The 20,904-nt window shown below is 34.9% G+C and overlaps 3 protein-coding genes across 6 annotated transcripts; 2 read left to right on the plus strand and 1 right to left on the minus strand.

Moving 5' to 3' along the window:
• Positions 1 to 103: 103 nt before the first annotated feature.
• LOC128167863 (IQ motif and ankyrin repeat domain-containing protein 1-like) lies at positions 104 to 6,244 on the minus strand. 2 transcript variants are annotated; one of them, XM_052833809.1, is made up of 15 exons: positions 6,143 to 6,244; positions 5,870 to 5,991; positions 5,210 to 5,415; positions 3,629 to 3,793; positions 3,390 to 3,519; positions 3,060 to 3,184; positions 2,877 to 2,939; positions 2,409 to 2,548; positions 2,132 to 2,186; positions 1,822 to 1,914; positions 1,402 to 1,516; positions 1,210 to 1,306; positions 973 to 1,107; positions 629 to 757; positions 104 to 511 (listed from the first exon to the last, which is right to left on the minus strand). In XM_052833809.1, exons 2-15 carry the CDS (start codon positions 5,988 to 5,990, stop codon positions 346 to 348), a joined length of 1,740 nt encoding a protein of 579 aa, XP_052689769.1. In that variant the 5' UTR covers position 5,991; positions 6,143 to 6,244; the 3' UTR covers positions 104 to 345. The 2 variants fall into 2 exon arrangements, with proteins under 2 accessions (XP_052689769.1, XP_052689768.1); XM_052833808.1 differs by having other exon boundaries at positions 6,125 to 6,159.
• A 935-nt stretch (positions 6,245 to 7,179) lies between these two features.
• On the plus strand, positions 7,180 to 11,085 carry LOC128166595 (IQ motif and ankyrin repeat domain-containing protein 1-like). Its single transcript, XM_052831868.1, has 5 exons — positions 7,180 to 7,480; positions 7,993 to 8,095; positions 8,612 to 8,749; positions 9,269 to 9,397; positions 10,717 to 11,085. Exons 1-5 carry the CDS (start codon positions 7,345 to 7,347, stop codon positions 10,868 to 10,870), a joined length of 660 nt encoding a protein of 219 aa, XP_052687828.1. The 5' UTR covers positions 7,180 to 7,344; the 3' UTR covers positions 10,871 to 11,085.
• A 6,251-nt stretch (positions 11,086 to 17,336) lies between these two features.
• Positions 17,337 to 20,667, plus strand: LOC128165397 (uncharacterized). 3 transcript variants are annotated; one of them, XM_052829904.1, is made up of 2 exons: positions 17,337 to 17,490; positions 18,695 to 20,667. In XM_052829904.1, exon 2 carries the CDS (start codon positions 18,767 to 18,769, stop codon positions 20,429 to 20,431), a length of 1,665 nt encoding a protein of 554 aa, XP_052685864.1. In that variant the 5' UTR covers positions 17,337 to 17,490; positions 18,695 to 18,766; the 3' UTR covers positions 20,432 to 20,667. The 3 variants fall into 3 exon arrangements, with proteins under 3 accessions (XP_052685864.1, XP_052685863.1, XP_052685865.1); XM_052829903.1 differs by lacking the exon at positions 17,337 to 17,490 and adding an exon at positions 17,722 to 17,900; XM_052829905.1 differs by lacking the exon at positions 17,337 to 17,490 and adding an exon at positions 18,403 to 18,526.
• Positions 20,668 to 20,904: the final 237 nt, after the last annotated feature.

The following is a 20,904-nucleotide window of genomic DNA, read 5'->3' on the forward strand; positions in this document are numbered from 1 at the left end:
AAACCCAAGGATTGGGCATCCTAAAGTGTAACGCTGTTTCAGAAAGAACATGCAAGTTTCTTGTTAAAGAAGTAAAGGTTTAAGGAGAAATTAAAAAAAAAAATTAATTCTGATTTTATTCTTGAACAGTAATATACACAAGTACATGTATACAAGCATGCTAAAAATTCACAATCTGAAGCCAATCACTCATCAATATTATCACAGGGAGGCAATTATCACAGTTCAAAGGAATAAATACATGTATAAATATGATAAATCAAATGCTGGTTCAATCAGTGGGATTCTGACAAACTGGAAGATATTCTGATTAGATACTCCATACACAGACTGTACTCCTCATTGTTACGTTGGCACATAGATTCTGATTGTGTAACACCTGTCTAACAGGTAATCTGGGGGGTAGGGGTTCTTGGTGATGATCCAGAACTTAAAGTTTTGAGTCCGGTAGGAAGTGAATTTGTTTTTCTCATATTCTGGTCCATCTCCTTCTTTTATCAGTTTCAAGTAACTGAAGAAAAAACATTGTAAAAGAAAATGATTATGAAAAAATGTCAGAAAGCTTAATAAATTTACCAATATAACAGCTAAACTTGTGAAAAAATTGGCCTAAAACAAGTAGACTTACTTTTCCTCCTGCATGATACTTTTGTCCATAATTTGGTCCATTAAACCTTTTTCAATTTCACCGAATCTGTCACTGACTGTATGAAACATGTCGACTTCCATCATATCTAGAACCAGTGGTTTTCCAAATCTACAGGCAAAATCACAATTCTTATGCTTCTTATTATGTAACAAATAATAAATGTTGACAGCGCAAAAATGCAGCCAGAATAGAACCACCAGCCTGAAGGGGAATTGTTGAAACAAGATACAATATTTCAAGAACAATACAAGATAAACCAAAACGTTGCACTGTTGGAACATGCATAAGAATTTTGAATGAACGCATGCAAAAATCTTATTTACCTGATTGCTCCCAGAAGAGAGAGCCTCACTTTGTTGGGCTCCATTTCCTTCGTGTTTAAGGTATTGAGGTAATTTGTGTCCCTGTACCTCAAGAAAGTAGCTGCTTGTGAACTTCTGTCGATAATGAGAGGCCATCTACAGCAAGAGAGGTAACTCATGGTAAGTAACGGTATGCAATCATGACAATTTTCAATTACATTTATATTATGTACTTCATGATTAAACAAGTACACATACTTCCCCGAGTCTTTGATTTTATCGCCAACATCTCTAAGAAGTACATCATCCAGTTCTTTGATAAGAATTTGCATTCCAGGAAGATTTTCATTTGTTTCTAATGGAAAAGAATAGAATGATTAAACATAAAGTATGTACAATATAATTTTTACGTAAATTTGATTCATTTAGCTTGCTCTTTAGTTTCCATACCTAAACCTTCATTCAGTTGTTCTCGCAGCTTTAGCTTGGCATTTGCAAGGTCCTCTCGCGCTTTGTCACACTTGGACTTCAGTATTTCAACTTCATCCTCTTGGTCATGTATAGCCTAGAAATACGATCAAATAACATGTGTATATGAATAAATTGTATGATTAGCACATGTTTATACATGTATATCTTTACAAAAATAAACTTGATTATTTAATATCTTATCTTAAGATCCTAAAAATATAAATTTGGAAATTATATACTTCTGAAACGGCAATTAACTTTAAAAGAGTACAAGAAACAAAAATAATTTATAATGGGTTAAATAGGATCACATGTATTTATACATACACTGTAAAGCAAATCGACTATATAAAGAGAAAGGTGAATTTATCAGAGACTTATTCATTGAAAACAAAATACCTGCAGCGTAAGCTCTGGTCTGTCAAAGCCCGACCCAACGGCTGTATCATGTTCGGTGATTCTCTTGTTCATTTCACAATAAGCATGTGACAACTGTAAACAAAGAATAAACTGGTAGCTCATCAATGCATTTTACACCAACCAGACATAGGTAGAGGCAAAGTTTGCTATGAAAGTTAAATTTTTAAAATTTTTTTTTTAACGAATGAATTAAATTCATAGAGAGAGAGAGAGAGAGAGGGGGGGGGGGGGGGGAGAGAAACTAAATAAAAAGAGATTTTTTCATATTGTAAAGTTTATTTCTACAAACCTGCTTCTGAATCCTGTCATATTCCTCTTGAGCTGCTTGTACAGATCCTTCCAATCTAAGTAAAAAAATTACAGAAACATTCAGTTTTTCCATACACAAGTTGGTATTGTGTATAGTTTAAAAGTTTTATAAATCAAATTGAATATCATTGAATGCCAGCAAGAATTTTCTTTTATATACATGTATCAATTATTGATCAACATTCAACTCAATATATTTAAAAAAAAGAAAATTTTAAATTGGTACAAAAGTCTTAAAATGAAAATCCAATTTTTACTTGGAAGTTTCAGCATCTCTTCTCATTTGCTGTTCTTCTTTCCTCTTCTGTTTCTCTGCTTCCAGTTTCTGAAGTAATTTGTCAGTCTCCGCTACGTCCCATTCAGCTAGAACTTCCTTCACTGCCTCCACTGACGCTATCTAATACAGGAAACATTCAAATAAGTTATCATTTTTCATATCATGATATAGATATCTAATCATAATATATCATGTCTTAAATAAATTCAAAAACTTATTATTTTAAAACCTGTAATTGAAGTTTTAAAGACTAGAGGAAGAACGATTATAAAAGCATACATTAAAATGAATTCAATCTTGGCATTTACATATATTGTTAAAAGAATGAAATATATGTATATGCATGTAATGTAAAAATAAAAACAAATAATATTATATGACATGGCTTGATCTACTACTGTACTGTAGATGTATCTATCTTTGATGTATTTGATATAATTTAAATCACCTGTTCTGGATTCTGTCCATCATCTGCATATAGACGAGGATCAGCACCATTTTGAAGTAACGCCTGACAAAGGTAACACATTATAATATATACCGTAGTAACAATTATAACTCATCCAAAAATCTACTATAAAGTAATGAAAGAAGAAATCATGTGAACAGATGAAGCTCTGCAGCTGCTTACCTGGACAGCCTCTAAGTGACCGGCAAATGCTGCCCGGTATAAAGGAGTCCGCTTAAACTGCCCCTTGCTGTTTGGATCTGCACCTTTGTCTAGAAAAAGCTGAACTGTCTTTGGATCTCCTCCATCTTAAATTGAACAAAAAATATTAATGACATAATCAGTATCTAGCTGGGATAATGTATTCCTGTTATTTTTCTTTTTCTGATGTTTTCCTTCCCCCCCCCCCCCCAGAAAAATAAAGATGGTGTGCAAGGTTACAACATTGCAGCTACTGTAGGAATGAAGTAGTGTATATTAAGTAACATTGATGCACCAAGCTATGTAACTTACTGGCTGCCTCTGAAAGAGGAGTGTTATCATTTGCATCCTCACATTCAATTACATTCATCAGGTGCTTATTACGTATTGCTAATCCTATTGCATCTGTGCCCACTCCCTTTTGGTCGTCCAATGCTTTTACCTATCAAGTAAAAAAAGGAAAACACTAGATAGGGTACTATTCCTTCTTAATTCATGAAATCAGGTTTACAAAATTTGAAATTGTGAAGAAAAAAAATGTGTAAACTTACTTCTTTCAGAATATTTTCTATTTCCTCAATATCTCCTTCAAAAGCTGCCTCCAACATTCTTTTCTTTCTTTTTACTTCTTCTCTCTTTCTTCTTCTTTCTTCCTCTTCTTTCTGTCTTTCTTTTTCTGCTTTTTCTTGTTCCATTTTGACAAGTTGTAAGAATGCCTTTAAATCACAAAAATGTTAAATTTAAATATGATTTTAAAAATTGGCCAGAGTATGTATTCATTATGACCATTAAATTATCATTAAGTACATATATGGGTTTTTTTTTTTTAATGTTAGGCGATCATAATTTGATTTTTAGTTTTACGGATTTTTTTCCAAGAAAAGTCAAGTCGGAGGACGAAAAAAAAAAAAAAAAAAAAAAAAGACATGTCAGCTGCTGACCCGGGTACTCAGAGGCAACTCTTGCTGCCACATATCACTACCACCTCCGATTGTGAGGACTCCAACTGCGCGCATTGCATGCAGACACTAGGTCTGAGGGTCTGTTGTTTTGCATTGGATGAATTGGTTTGCAAGTGTAGTTTCACTGCAGGGACCAACCTAGAGCAAAATTTTTGGGAGACTTCAATTCTCTCTAACAGAAAAATAGAGAGAAGTTTGAGAAATCAGGGAGACTTCCATTACTTGACAATGGAATAACGCTAATGATGATATACACAGATTCAACCTTTTAATAATTTAAATTAGATTAGAAGTAAGTCAATAAAAAAAAAACTTTAAATAATTATGAAAAAAATTACCAATTTATTAATTTAATTTATTTGAGGCATTCATACATTAAAAAGATGAAATGTGTTGTAATTGTCTTAAATGACAAATAACAGTGACAGTTTCTGTATATCTGTGTATTTTGGGGGTATTAGTACAACCCTTTGACCCAATTACAACCGTTATGTAGAGGGTTTATTTTTTTTTTTTAAGATAACTGTAAACAAAGGGTTTTATGATTATTTAAGCATTAATTTGGTAGAGTTATTAGCCAATTACAAGTTGCCACCTAATTGTAGCATCAACACTAAAAGAAATAAACATCGGTTGCACAGTATGTGGTTGCATCATCCGTATATTAGGCCTAACCCTAAAGATAAGACAGTCTCAGTAATTATCCTAATCACAACAGGGGTTAACTGAGGCTGTGAAAATGTCTTTAGAATAAGTTAAGTATCATTTTATTGCCTTTTGGGTTAATTTAGACGATTGTGAACTCATAATACAGGGCGACTTCCAACTTCTCTTTTGGAGGAAATTCCGGCGAAGTTACCGACCAAAAAGCGACTATTTCGTCCAAGTCGCCCCATTTGAACACAACGAAACCAATCCAACAATGTTCTGCAACACCTTGACCTTCCTCAATCATTCTGCAAGCGTTTTTACATCCAGATTTAAATGTCTCAGTGATTTCCTATTATAAAACACGGGTTTGACTCGAGCAGCCTGAACTGAGCTTGAAAATTTTCGATTTTTTTTTTTTTTTAAAATGCAAATTTTTAGAGTCGGCGGATCCGTAAAACTAAAAATCAAATTATGATCGCCTTACATATTTAAAAGCTCTCTACTATGTGTTGTACTTACCTCCTTCTCCAATTTATCCATAAGATCCTCATACTCTTGCTTCTCTTTCTTCTTTTTATCAAGTGCTTTCTTTGCCCGGAATTGCCTGTATTTGGTCTGTATTTTAAGAGCTGCATCATCTTTTTCTGTCCACACCTTTGCCTTTGGTTTTGCTGGTTCAGCTGGTTTACCTTTACCTGCTGTTGGAGCAGCTCCTTTCTTAGCACCTTAAAATCAGAAAATCCATTCCTTGGATTAATTTAGAAACTACCATACAAACACAATAAAAACCACTGAATATTTTTTGAAAATGTAAATGTGCTACACAAATAATAGGTTTGGAGAAAAAATATGTCTATTATATGTGTGAAGTTCATTAAGCATTAAAAATCGAATCGTGCCATAAACATCATATATTCTAAAGCAAATAATAAATCATTTCTCAATTCTAAAAGAACTAAATAACTATCAGCTTCCTAACCCTTGTGGTCAATATATAAATAAAGTGAACACTAAATGGTTTACAAAACAATTCTATTTCAAATCTTTCGTCATGCAAGCCACTCATGCAACCTTGTATCGTCAAAGTGGCCCCAATATTTATCGACGTGTATCCGACTCTTTATTTTGTACAGCATTTGACAGTACGTACTGTTCGTATTGTAAAAATAAAGTTTATACCTGGTGCGACCGCTCCTTTCTTTGCAGCAGGGGTTGTCCCTCTTCCAGCCGCAGGTCTTGGTGCAGGTTTTGCTGCAGCTTTGACGGGTGCTTTAGCTGCCACTGGCTTTTTGGGCGGCATTCTGAAAAGGAGTGTAAGAAAACTTCTCTAAAATCGTCTTACATTCTACAGCTCTCCATTTGTAAACATCACAGGGGCGCACTTGGCGATCTCAAAAAAGAAACAATTTCATTGGTTAAAATAAAAATACTAACGAACTTATTATCTCGTACATTAACTTGTTCTTGTAAATTAAATTAGACGAAGTAAAATCTATGCTGACTTCTAGTTTCTTCTTATTTTTGACGAGATATTTTCAAATTATGTAGATACAGTCGGTACATGTACATTTAAGAAAGGTAAAGAGGGGGAAATCCAAGTACATGTGATTCATTAGGGAAAAACACGTAGATCGGAAATCCCAGCCCCGTTATTTATAAAGTATGAATGTGTTACTTATATGATTGAATTTAATAAATTGAAAATTTTAAAGTATAATATACCTTAATTAGAAATGATAAGTACAAAATTTAACACTTCATAATTTGGAGATAATTTGAAAATAAAGTGTAAACTATTGTAAAAAGTTGGGTTTTTTTTTTATTAATTTGATGGCCGGGGGGGGGGGGGGGTATTGCAAAATTACATGTAATTGAGGCAAGTGATTCATTAAAGGACTATATATAGCTACGTATGCTAAGGATCCCCCTTCCTCGTTTCCCAGTTGCTACTGACTGATATTTCTTTGTACTATGATATGATTCATGAAAATTTGCATTAATGAAATTGATAATCAATTCATGATCATAAATTTGCACAATTTATGATAAATAAATTGGTTATGTGATCTTTTTTCTAAACCTTCTATATCACAACTTTCGAAAATGGATATATAAAGCAAAATCAATAGAAATGTATCGAAATACAATTCCAAAGTGGCGAAAATACTTCGAGCACACGCATCTATCAGGAAGCTATAAACGGGGACCAAGGTTGAGTTCGATCATTTGTTGATTTTCCTTTCCCTAGTCTCTCCTTGATGAATTGATATCAAGTATTTCATTCTGTGAATGCACACAGGCGTGTATTGATAATTTTGCATCATTTTTTTAGTTCATTGATTGGCTTTGCCGCTCAGGAACTGTATGTGTACAGATTTCATAATTAAACAGTTAATGTGATAAAAACCAATAAAGTCAATACCAAATGACAACCCCAGTTGCAGAAGAGGATAATTAATGAAGGATATGTGATATTTTGAAATTATTTGGCCACACACTGGTCCCCGTTGGTTTAGCGTGCGTCACTGGAAAATTTGGACTTTTAATCGTTACTCATATAGTCAATGATCGGTCCAATATTTTTAGTTCTTTAAAGCAATCCGGGGGTATTTAAAAGCGAAGAAGTGGAACAATTTTCAGACTACAACAGAAGAATGCCACCTAAACCCGCAGGAAAAACGGTCAAAACAACCGCCAGTAAAGGTGGTACTGCGGCCAAACCAGCTAAAGCGGCGGCTCCTAAAAGTACCACCAAAACACCGGCCAAACCTGCCGCCACCGCAAAACCAGGTCAGTGCTGATGTCCTATTTATTCACAACGGTCCTCAATTTCTCTGTAATATGTATTTTTATTTTTCATTATTTATTCTTTTTTCTTTGTTTTGTTCAGTGCATATCCACTTTTGAAATCGGGTATTAGGGGTGTCAAAGATTTTCGTGCTGTCCTTGCACATCAAATAACTCAAACAAAGTCTGATTTTGAAGTGCTTCTTTTTAAAGGGTATTTCCAAATAATTGATTTTCTTACAGGTAGCGACAAGAGTTGGTCGTCCGCTCTTAGTTGTTTTTCTTGGTACGGCTCTACATCGGAATATCGATTTTTTTTATCTTATTGCATATATTAAGTTTCCGGTCCACACCGGCAAAACATAGTTAATACATATATTTGAGATATATTCGATTTATTTAGTTTTGTTGTAAATGCAGCTTTATTTATTTAAAGGTAAGATAAATAATGATGTTCATGTCCAGTCATATTTACAGCGACCTTGAGCTTCATGCACGTTTTTGGGTCTTTACAGCTGAAGCAGCCCCCGCCAAACCCCCAGAACACAAAATCACTGTCAAGGAGCTGGCCGCGTTTGTGCTCCAAGACGCGGACAACATCGTGAAAAATTCCAAATGGTCAGTAAACGACAATTCAATGTATATTTTTACGTGGATTGGTTTACACAGAGAGATTGTCAATTGGTGGAATGAATTACAGTTCAATCTTTCCAATATAAACACATGTACACCGAAAAAATATTTTGTATGGATTATTTGGGATGGCTTTTGTTTTAATAAAGACATTAAAAAATATACGGATATTCACAAGCAAAATACACATCTTTGATTTGAATATATATTATTTTGCCTTTCTAATAAAAAAAAATAATTAAAATGTACCCGAAATTCTAAAGGATTATGACAGAATTTAAAAGAAATACGCAAGCTTTTTTTTTTTCTCGTGTTCTCAATTTTAACAAGCATCACCCACCAATGAATATACCGGGTATATATACATGTTTTCTTTTCTTTCTTTTTTTTACCATGGATCTCACATGAGGGCGATCTTTGGATTTCAAAGTATTCACTGTCTTTAGCTTCGATTTTGGTCATTTCTGCGAGTGACCACATCATTCTGTTATCATATTATAGGTTTCCAATGATGATCGATCCGAGCGAGATATCCGGGAGATTCCTACAGTACCGGGAGTGTACATTCATCAACGGTCTAGACCACGAATTCATCAACTCTCCTGACAGGATTCGAATAGCGACTCTCGCTGCTCTCAGGTCAGTTAAACCACTGGGTACAATACATAATATTTACATTTTTCAGTGTCTTTGCCTGTGATAACACTACGTATCGATTTTGTAATATAAAGCCCAATAGCTTCAAATGACGTATAATTGGTGCGCCAGCGGTGTTTGCTTATTTATATTTGAACATTTAATCGTACAATGGCTGAAAATTATATAAATATAAGTAATAAGGAATCATATGATGTGATCATTTCGATCGGGGCATGGTCAAATCTATCATAAAGCCCTTCATTGGATTTGATCACGCCCCGACCGAAATTATCACCTCATAATACTCAGAATGATTCCTTATTCCTTAATTAAATGAAGTTGCCAAGGACTGAGAACATACGACAACCTTATGAACATACAAGCGGAGTTAAAATTTTCTATTGCATTTGTCAAATAGAATTGATAGAAGAACCTGTACCAATATTTATCATCACACAAATAATTTCACATTAACCAAATGTTTTTATCTGCAATTTTATTGAATACTTGTTTTTGCAGGCATGGAAAGAAGTTGGTCATTGACATGATGGGAGTTGACCTTTATGAACCGATCTACAGCGTGATGGAGAAGATTGAACCGGGCCTCCTTAAGATGATTCTGGACAAAAGCATTATGGAGGACGATAAGTATGTGGAGAGAGAGAGAGAGAGAGAGAGAGAGAGAGAGAGAGAGAGAGAGAGAGAGAGAGAGAGAGAGAGAGATTTGTCTATTTGTGTTCCAAAATTACAATCCCTATGTATGTTTACGTAAAAACAACGATTTAACGAGTGTGCTTATATAGGTTTATATTCACAGGACTCATATTGTGAATTGTTATGATAGATACACGTTTTTACATACAAGCATTTTAGATGTTAAACAGATATTTTTACATTTTCCAGTGGCTTTCTATGATAACAATACGAATCGATTTGTAACGTGTAGTCCAATTCATTTCATGAATAATATCTAACCGTACATTTGCTGAAAATTATATAAATATAAGTAACAAGCAGTCTGAGAGTATTGCATAAGCAATACACGTCCCCTACCGGTTTGTATTATTCGATGCAAGCTTCCAAGCACACAACTATTTCAGAGCTATTGTAAACGAGATGTCATGCTTTAATCAGAGATAAAAGAACAGAGGAAATTAAAACTATATAGTTGATATAGAAATTAAACACAAAATAGGTAAAATAATACTCTTTATTTCATCTCCTGTAATTTCGCCAAGTCTATTCTGTATTCGCTGGTAAAAATTGTGAAAACAATGCACTGTTATGCACAATATCATTTCTTACCGTCTTCTGTACCCCGAATCAAACCAAACAGTTAAACAGCCCAACCCGACAACGAACCCGATTGTAATAATACCAAAAAAAACCATGCCGATTACAACACAATGCTTGACACTATTTTACAGAATTTATTTGTTTGTTAGAAATGATAAAAGGAATGGTACAAGTAACGCACGATATTATTACTGACTACATACTGGCCTCGTTTATTCAATACACACCGAATCCTATAACGAACCCGAACATTAAAAAATTGGAATATAAAAAATTAATTTTCTCGAAAATATGTCAATCAGACGCTACAAAAGTGTAAACTTGATCTGTAGTTTGACATTTTGAAGCTGTTCAGTAAGTTTCATATTATTCCTCAAATGCATAAAGAAAAAAAGTGTGGAAAACTGAAGTGGGACAGACAGACGGACGAACGGACGGACAGACAACTATATAGTTTTAATTTCCTCTGTTCTTTTATCTCTGATTAAAGCATGATATCTCGTTTACAATAGCTCTGAAATAGTTGTGTGCTTGGAAGCTTTCATAGAATAATACAAACCGGTAGGGGACGTGTATTGCTTATGCAATACTCTCAGAATGCTTGTTCCTTAAAACATTTTGCCCATTCAGTAGATCAGTATAATAAAAATTTATTTTTCATCATATTTTAGCATCAAGAAACTAATGCGCCCAACAGATGACGACTTATACAGTAATATCCTGCAGTTCGGGATGAAGGACGACTTTGGTTTTGTAATCATTACAAAGAATGAAGATACCAACGGGTTTACGGACAAAATGATGACCGTACGTGTAGAATCGTAACCATGGAGAACTGTTACCATGGTGATGAATACCACTAACTCTAGTCTCTTTATATCATTGGTTTCAATGCAATATATTGTGAACTGGTTCTCGTGTTTATTCTGTTGGTTGTATGCATATTGTTATTTGTTCCATGCGATTTTTCAGGGCGAATTTGTATACCATATGTATTATTAATCCTAATAAATTTTTATGAACGGTTTATAAATATAATATGTTAATGTCTTTGTGTAATTAAAGAGTATACAATCAAAGTACTGAAAGTACTGTTAGACGGTGGCGTCGTTTAAATGCATGGGGCATATTACATGTATGATGATTATTTTAATATTCCTACATGTATATGGGAATTTGAGTCTGACATCATCATGGTTATTTGTGTACGGAGGGTAATCGTGCTAAAAAAAATCCAGACATGAAAACTTGTAAATCCAATATGCGATCGTGTTGGTGTGTCAGTCTGAATTTGAATACTAGTATGTGTAAATCTGATCGTGTAACTTGTAAAACTCGACCATAAACACTCTAGAGTTGACTCTGCAGGCTTTCAATCTAATTATGATATTTTTATCCAATTATAGCTATATTACATGAAGACGACACTATACTGTTAGCAGAATCTCCCGAAGAACTGCATAGACAGATAGATTGCTTTCATACTTGTTGGATAAAATGGAACCTAAAAATGAACATTGATAAATCTAAGATAATTAAATCTAGCAAAGATAGGCGGAAAGAAAACATACAGAAAAAAAATATAACGGTAAACTTAATGGCTGAATTTAACTATTTGGGAATTGTATTTCGCAGAACAGGATCTTTTAAAAAGCCACAAAAGCAGTTCACAAAAACAAAAAATTAATATAGATTTATTAGCTCACCTGAGCTGAAAGCTCAAGTTAGCTTTTCTGATCAGTTTTTTTTCCGGCGTCCATATGCAAACTTTTTACATTTTTGACTTCTTCTCCTGCAGAACTATATGTACTGGGCCAATTTCAACCAAACGTTGTACAAAACATCCTTGGGTGAAGGACATGCATGTTTGTTAAAATAAAGGGTCACGCTCTCTTTCAAATGGAAGATAAGTCAGAATTATTAAAATTTTGTTGGTATCTGAGAAAAATCTTCTTATCAAAAACCAATTGGCCAAAAAAGCTGCAACTTGTGTGAAAGCATTCTCAGGTAGTATATATTCAAGTGTGTAAAAAAAATCATGATCCCCGGGGGTAGGGTAAGGCCACCATGGGTGTCGAATTTTTACCTAAGAATATGTAGAGAAAAATCTTTTAGAAGTCGTCTTCTCAAAATCCAATTGGCCTGACGAGCTGTAGCTTGTGTGGAAACACTATAAGGTATAGTAAATTCAAATTTGTTTTAATTGTGATCCTCAGGGGTAAAGTGGGGCAACAATGGGGGTGGGGGTCTAGTTTAACATAGGAATATACTCAGTATATAGAAAATCTTTAAAAATCCTTCTTCTCAAAAACCATTTGGCTAGACAAGCTGTAACTTGTGTGGAAGCATCCTTAGGTAGTGTAGATTCCAGTTCGTTCAAATCATGATATCTTGCGAAGAATGAGGCCACAATTTGGTGAGCTGGGGTTTGAATTTATACATAGAAAATAAGGACATAAATTTGTTTATTCTCAAAAACTAAAATGTTATAGTAAGTGGTATTACCTATATGCATGCATTTTGACATTTGTTGATTGTCAATTGTTAGACTGTGCCCCTTGGACAATTCCGAGAATTCAAAGTTTGATGTATGTTTTTATTTATATGAATATCAATAGTTGGTCTTCTTGATCTCCTTGGTCTTGGCCTTCTTGAGAATGATACGGCTAATAATATATCGACGCTAAATGAAAGAATTGTATCGTTAGGCGTCACAGATGCACAACAGCCTTAATGAAACAAGCAACAAAGATGATATTACAGACATGCACAAGAGCGATGGGATTAGGTAAAGCAGGAATACAAGAGTCGGGAGTCGGGGGAGTTATCTCGCATGCAACCAGATGTGCATTCTTCTTCGATAAATAGAATACAATTTCTAAAGATTTTTAAATAATCATTCTTAGGTAAAATTTCCATTTCTTTGGTGGCCCCACCCGATCCCGGGAATCATGATTTGAACAAACTTGACTATATACTACCCGAGGGTGCTTTCACACAAGTTACAGCTTTTCTGGCCAATTGGATTCTAAAAAGAAGATAATGAAAGATTTTTCACTATATACAATCCTATGTAAAAAGTCGAATCCCAATGGTGACCCCATCATACCTCCAGGGATCATTGTTTGAACAAACTTGAAAGTCTACACTACCCAAGGGTGCTTCCACACCAGTAATAGCTTTCATGTCCATTCGATTTTTTAAAAGAAGATTTTTCAAAGATACCAACAAATCGTAAATAACTATTAATTATCTCCCTTTGACAGAGAGCGTGGCCAATCATTTTATCAAACTTTCACTCTCTTCATCTAAAGATGTTTTGTGCAAAGTTTGGTTGAAATAGGCCTAGTAGTTCTGAAGAAAAACTAAAATGTATAAAGTTGACGTTTACAGATGGACGGAAAAACAGACAGACGGACGCCGGACAAAAACCAATCAGAAACTCAAAAGCTCACTTAAGCTTTCAGCTCAAGTGAGCTAATAAAATTATTATCGTTTTGCAGTGCAATTTTACATGTACGCAAGATGTAGATATTACTTTTTTATTTTGGTTTTTGTGAAATGCCAGCTAATAATGCAATTGCAACTCGTAATGATATTTATATCATTTGCGGCGTTGTATCACCATAATGACAGCAGTTACAGCTCATTAGGCAAGTAACAAATTTTATCACATGCAATTACCCCTAAAAGCTTCATAATGTCAAGGTTTATTTGTTCGTTCCTCATGGCAACCTGCATTACTGTAACGAACGAAATATTAAAAGTCTTTGTCATTATCATGATGAGAAAGCTTTTCTATGAGATTTATGGATGCATCACTTGTTTTAATGCACGATCAACGGATGTCCTAGATGTCAAGGTTAGACTCTCCTTCAACGGTTGACTGTCTGCGATTTAGCACAAAACGTCTGAACACAACGGTTCGTACAGAGTCACTCAGCAAGCAAGATGCCCCCAGAAGTTCCCGGCAAAGCGGCTTCTCCTGGAGATACAACTCTCTCACCCACAGAGCCAACACCCGAAGAGGAGGAAAAGAGAGGTAGCATATCTACTGTTATTTAGTTTGATGCACAATGAGAATGGAAATTAAATGAGATTGAATGAATTGATATTTGATGAATAATTTTTAAAACCCACAAATTTCAAATTTTAATACCAATTTATGGTGTTGACTATTATTGATTTAATTCAAATATCTTACTGAACGTTTCCTTTCTCAGTATGCCCGTGTCATATTAAAAAGTAATCACAAACTTCCTTTGATTAGTTGTTACACACTGTAAGTTATATAAGCAGTTAACATCTAATAAAACTTCAAGTGCAATGTTTAAGCAGTTCTTGGTACGATAATGTATAAACAAGGTTGGAGAAAACTATTGTCAACCACAACGCGAAGCGGAGGTTGACAATGGTTTTCGAGGGGTGTAAATTTCAACTCTTACCCTCCTAAACGGGCACTATTTATTTTATTATACTGAATGTCTTAATTTTAAAGAAAACTTTACTAATTTAATATATGAATGACGTGAATTTTTTGGCGAACCGTACGAGCATAGTTTACGCGCATGTAACAATTCGTTGTGTTACCCGTTGCTAAGTGTGTTGCTAACGCTGAGGTAATAGAACGGATTAACAACTGCGTCTAAACCAAACAGATTTCAGTATTTAACATGAAAGTATAATAATAAACCATATTAACTGTTTTACTGTTCATAACTTTAGGTGTAAAGAAAATGTGTTATCTGCGGCGAAAGTCTGAAAGATAGAAACATACGTAGAAAAAACCCAAATATGATATTATAACACCTAGACTACGTATATATATATGTGTGCATTTTTGTGACTACACTAAACGAATGTATTTTAAAGAGTTTTAATTGGATGCTGTATCGGGCAATTTAATGTTTACGGACATCATCGCTATGATTTATTTCGCTTTGGGGCCTCATTTCAGCATATAGTATGGTTGTAGTCTTTACCAACATATCATTTCAGCATATAGTATGGTTGAAGTCTTTACCAACATATCATTTCAGCATATAGTATGGTTGAAGTTTTTACCAACATATCATTTCAGCATATAGTATGGTTGAAGTCTTTACCAACATATCATTTCAGCATATAGTATGGTTGAAGTCTTTACCAACATATTTACATGTATATATTGATTTGCATTGTTTTAAAATATACATATACTTATTTGCAGCTGACACTAAACCCAAGGAGAAGTAGCAACATATGGGTGATGGTTCGGATGTCTCAGTGATTTACAGATACATGTAATTGTTTTATGTAAAACTATCGCCAATAAAGGCTGCATCTCTTGTTTTCTGCTTACTTTTAAATCTTATAAAATATAAATAACAATATCGTTATTTACTCAAAGAAAAAGTTTTTCCTTGTGCCCCAGATTGTGGATAGTTGCCGGATGAATGTAAATATTCAAATGAGCTATAATTAAACTAAATGCACCTACATCTTTTCCTTGCGGTTTAACCATCTTAATATATCTTAGTTTAGATATAATTAATCAAAAATACAATGCATACCAAAGAGATAAACCATGCTGTGCCTTTCATTTATTCCATTAATCTTGTCTTCTGGTATTGATGAACCTTCCCGACAGAATAAAGCGACGTCTTAGAAACTAAATAAATTCGCTATTTCGTTATCTGACGTTTCCTGGCTTTTTAACGATTTTGATATTTTGAAAATACATGCATGTTACCAGTAAATGTTCTTTGCTCAAAGTTACGCATGAGAAATAGAATACCAAAACCGTTAAAAAAACAAAACAGGGAAACATCCGATATTTTGACTACCATCGTGTCTCTGCTTATTACGTGATGCAGCAAATGTCCAAACAATAAAGATACCTACAATAATAAGCAAATATTTACCTGATGATACCATTTTCATATATTTTCAATTATGCCGTCAAATACACGTGCGGATTCCGGGGCACCTCACATTTAGATGCAATGATGTAGAACTCTCTCCCAGTTTTTTATTTATTTTTTTTGGGGGGGTTGGGGTTGGGGGTGTCAGATAACAAAAAAATAGGGCAGGGCTACATTATTGCAGTCCCCTTACATTGTTATCACCTCTCTCTCTCTCTCTCTCTCTCTCTCTCTCTCTCTCTCTCTCTCTCTCTCTCTCTGTTATATCCTTGATTTTAAATGAAAAAATATAAGAATAAAGATTTCTTCTTATGTTGAGGATGTTTGATTCGATAGTGTAAAAGTTTCGTTTGCATAAAGGACATAATTTTGCTTATTTATAAAATGGTTTATGTGGTATACTTATTACGATATAATTGATAATTTGCAAAATGAGAGAATTATGTGATGAGATTTAAAGGATATTTATACAAATTATAGTTGAATGTGGGAAAAATGGGACTGGTTTGATTTTTCTTGAGGAAAAGATTATGCAGTAGAGAATTTTTTTTCTAACATTGGTATTATTTGCATTACATGTATCTATAAACGCACAAGGTATAAAGATTCATTTTGTCGTAATACTATACTAGTAAGTATATTTATGAACAAACGATAGAAAACAGGTGGAAACAAAATCTATCTTCAGTATGTTGGATGAAAAGAAATATTCTCACAGGTAAGTGCATGCAGATAAGAATTAACATAGATAGATATGGTCCAACAGGGGACGTGGAATTTTGCACGTGAGTGGAAAATCTCTTGAATGTCTCCTGACAAAGTGAAAGATAACCGCTCCATGTTTGACACAATGCCATGAAGCTCTGAAATTATGAAGGGGGGGGGGGGGGGTTCAAGTCTTGGAGGTACCTGTGTAAAAAATTGATAAAATACGTTGTCTCGAGTTATCTAGCGATAAATTAAACTTTACATTTTTGACTTACAATTCTATATTATAAAACAACTGGTGGAAAAATTACAAAAGGTTACAAGCCACCATCCTAAACACTTTGCCTATAAAAAAAAATAGAAAACTGAGCTAACTTTTTCTTACATCTTCTGACCTTGGGTTTAAATTAAAGAAATATTTATTACATTTTTCAGCTCGAAATCAGGGAGCGAGAAGATCAAATGGGGATTTCCTTTTTCATTAATTGAACGCACCACTTAGAAAGAACAGGCAACTATATGTTACTTTAAAAGTTCATTAAACTACCGAAGGAAATGACTTCAAGTTTAATCATATTAATACCAAATGTATCATAAAAACTAACATTATTTTTGTAACTCTTGAATGTATTTGCATGGAACGAGAGTTTATTCAGAATGATTTGTTAAGCAATTACCAGTACGAAGTGCCAACATTCTCAGTTATATAGTATCTGCAGATAAGGCTGTCCATTTAAATCCCTTGCCTGATTGAAGAAGTGATAGACTGAACCCCAACTCTTGACGACATAAAAGGTCTGACAGAACAAAGGGCCCGCTAGTAACGGGATATAGGTAAGAAAAGTTTATCTATGTCTGTTTTGTTTGTTTATTCAAGTTGGGAGAAAATGTAACAACATATACCATGAAACTGTCACAAACAACCAAACAAAAAACGGACCGTCCTTTATTCGAAAATATACATACATAATCTGATTCCCACCGTGTACCCACCCCCTATTTTTCTCTATTTAAAAATAAAAAAGGAACATATAATCCTATGTAAGTAGGTATTTGTTTGAAGCGAAGTTTAAAGCTCCAATACTTGTTTACGATCCCGATCCAATCAAAGATTTTCTAAATTGACGGAAAACAGAGAGTTATAACAAAGGGCTGGAGTTAAATGATTGATACCACTGAGCGGTGGCCGCCTACCCAGGTGATTGTTGTAGGGGAAACTTTAACATTGAAGTGAAATCAAACAGGTAAGTTAGTTTAAAAAAAAGTAAAAGTTAATTTTTTTCGTGTACATCAAGTGTTTTGCTAACTAGTACTTAGAATTTTGGGCAGTTCAAGACTTTCGGTGTACTTAAGAAAAGTTCCAACGAGTGGAGGCTAGGAGTTATTCGATGCGCTTTCATAATTCATTACTGTTATCTTGAAATCAATACTACAATATTAAGAAATAGTTTCCCCATTTATATTATTGCTTTGATATCGCTTTCAATTGAATTGATCAAAAATGTTTGCTTTCATCACAATAATCACTATGGCACCTGGCAAATAAAATTCTCGAATAATTGAGAAGTGTGCGGATCCACACAGGACTGATTAATATAAATGATTTCAATTCGTATTTACTTAGATTCAAGTCGTGAATAGAACGTAATGATAAGTAGAAAAGTCGTTTGTTGAAAAGGCAGCTTTGCTGATTAAATCCAAACGCTTATAAAGGCACGGTGAACAATAGATGATTTTCTAGAGAAAGGGCCCAAGCTTTAACACTCTGATAAGCAATAATCAGGAGTATATATTAATTCCACACAAATGCAGACCCCATTGCGATAGAACTTAGATTACCATCAAGGTTATGAATTCTGTTTATGCCAATGTAAGTTTGGATTTAAAATCGAATTCATTTACGAATATTAATAATTTTCGATTCATATTTCCGTATCATTTCAAGACATTCCAGGTGCTCACGGTTCGCCAGACTGTCTACAAAAAGTCATTTCTTCCACGGAAATATTTAAATCAACGTTTTAAATATTCTTTTCAGATGTGAATTTTCTCCACAAGATGTTCCCAGCTCACCAGACGCCCATATATGACAGAACATAAATGACAGAGCATGGCGGGTGCCGTACCCTCGACCAGTGGACCCTACGTGTTCTCAAACCCGATGGACCAGCTACGCATCGGTGTCCCTAAGCCCGGGGCCAGGAACAGGTACATCACCGTTGCTAAGACCCAAGTACCGTTATTCTGTTACTCGGAGAAACATAAGCGCATCCTGTCCCGATTTCCTATGGACAAAGATGACGATTTTCCTCCTCTCCCTCACCGAATGTCAACTATCCCCGAGGTAAAGAAATCTCAGTTTAAGTCTAATGGTCTGAGAAAGCCCGGAGTTCTGAGAATGCATACTTTTTCGGAATTTAGTTCAAGAGGAGGGGGAGGGGTAGAGAAAACGGATATCAGTGGGCTTCAAATAAGTAAACCGTCTGAAATAAATGAGTTGAATGAGAGTTCTGATGGAGAGGCGACAAAACGATTGGGAAACGCGCCTAGAAAACAGGAATATTTCGTGTCTAAAATTCAGATTCAGGAGAGAGAGTCTACTATGCTGTCTTTAGACGGAATGTCTACAAGTTTAACGCAGAGGAACAAGGAGGTCGCCAACGTTGAAACGGCCGTCAAACAAGCAATCAAACGTTATATGTCAACTATTGACCGACAGCCGAAAATACAATACAGACACAACCAGGACGAAAGTGTAGTCAGAAAACACTACAAAGAAGAAAGTGTCACCGAAAATGACGAAGAGATTTCAAAACCCAGTCCAAACACGCATAAAAACGGATCAAAGCATTCCTCAAAGAAGGAAACGTCAAAAAACAATAATCAATACGCCAAGCTAGTGAAACCAATTCTGTCAAAGATTATCACCAACACACCAGCCTGTATGTTTAAACTGTTCGGTCCCATTCTACTCAGCGCTCCGCATGGGATCAAACTTTGGCGGGGTGGAACCGAAGGACGCAGACGACGTATTCATTATCGCGAGATCCACGTCACCGAGATCTTACTGAAGGTGGCAAACGAAATCAATCGGATTGCCGGAATTCCGCCGAGTTTCATCATATGGGACCGGCGGATGGCAATGCCAGCGGACTTCAAGAACTTAGACCCAAACTACCTTACCGAGAAACAGTTTCCACAATCGCCATTCCACGAGGCATTAGAGTATTTCAAGCAATTTGGACGAGATAACAAGCTGCCCTTACTACATATTGATATGCATGGCAAGAAAAATCGCAAAACAAATATGGATCTCGACGTCGGATTTAAAGCCATGGAAACTCACTGGAAAGACCAGAGTTTCGCCAAGTGGCTAAAAAATGAAACCGAGTGCGTGTTCACAAAGATGTTCAGTGACCCTAAATATGTCTACGAGAAAAATAACATGAGGTTTACGGTCAATGTGAACCCGAGTTTATGTGGGGACTGGGGTGGGGATCTGTACACTATGACCTGTCAGTCCGTTGTCATGGGAACTCCCGCCTTCCAGCTAGAAATTCCGCGTGCTATACGGAACCAGTTGATAGTGGATGATGAACTAGTCACAAAACTTGCCCAGAGTATAGTTGACATTTATTCTACGTGCCTGAACCGTACTAATCCCCTTCACATTAAGATTCCGAAGCGAGAACAGGCCGCCTACTCAGAACTCATAGAGAAAACGCTAAATGATCATTTGAAAATTGAAAAGACATTTCAGGAGAAACAGATCTGATGAAATAGAGACTAACAAATTGTAGCTAATAACCAAATAATTAAGGAACAATAGACTTATATTAGACATCTCAGGAATAACGAGAAAATAAATGGTGAATGTTCATTTTCACACCAGGTTTTCTGTAAGATGTTGAAACGTTTACACCTTATTTCTTCCTATGGAGGGTGCATGAATATTGACGTCCATATTTTACTTGTATGAGATCAAATGTTCAAAATGAAACAAAAAATTTATTTGTTTTTGTAGCCTCTGATTTAACAAAGTCTGGAATCATGTGGTTCTTTAATTTCCACACTTCATTGATCCCCAATGTCAAACCAGTGTCAAAATTAGTTTTATATGGCTAGAAAGTATTGAAATTTTAAAATAATCTTTAATCAGTGCCTTAAAATATTTAATACGATCAGGCATTGCTAAAATTATGAAAAGGAAGCTATATTATCTGGCTATGCAAACTTGAACAAAACCGT

The sequence above is a fragment of the Crassostrea angulata genome, chromosome 10 (genome assembly GCF_025612915.1).
Source record: "Crassostrea angulata isolate pt1a10 chromosome 10, ASM2561291v2, whole genome shotgun sequence".
In the NCBI taxonomy this organism is placed as follows: domain Eukaryota; kingdom Metazoa; phylum Mollusca; class Bivalvia; order Ostreida; family Ostreidae; genus Magallana; species Magallana angulata.

Bases quoted from the DNA above. Each gene is read 5' to 3' on its own strand.
- LOC128167863 (XM_052833808.1), bottom strand. From the start codon at position 6,144: ATGTACGAGATAATAAGTTC. The intron at 3,520-3,628 runs GTAAGTTTACAC...TTTACTTGATAG, and splicing joins TAGAAAATATTCTGAAAGAA to GTAAAAGCATTGGACGACCA. The intron at 1,307-1,401 runs GTATGGAAACTA...CTTTTCCATTAG, and splicing joins ACAACTGAATGAAGGTTTAG to AAACAAATGAAAATCTTCCT.
- LOC128166595 (XM_052831868.1), top strand. From the start codon at position 7,345: ATGCCACCTAAACCCGCAGGAAAAACGGTCAAAACAACCGCCAGTAAA. The intron at 8,750-9,268 runs GTCAGTTAAACC...TTGTTTTTGCAG, and splicing joins GCGACTCTCGCTGCTCTCAG to GCATGGAAAGAAGTTGGTCA. The intron at 9,398-10,716 runs GTATGTGGAGAG...ATCATATTTTAG, and splicing joins AGCATTATGGAGGACGATAA to CATCAAGAAACTAATGCGCC.
- LOC128165397 (XM_052829904.1), top strand. From the start codon at position 18,767: ATGGCGGGTGCCGTACCCTCGACCAGTGGACCCTACGTGTTCTCAAAC.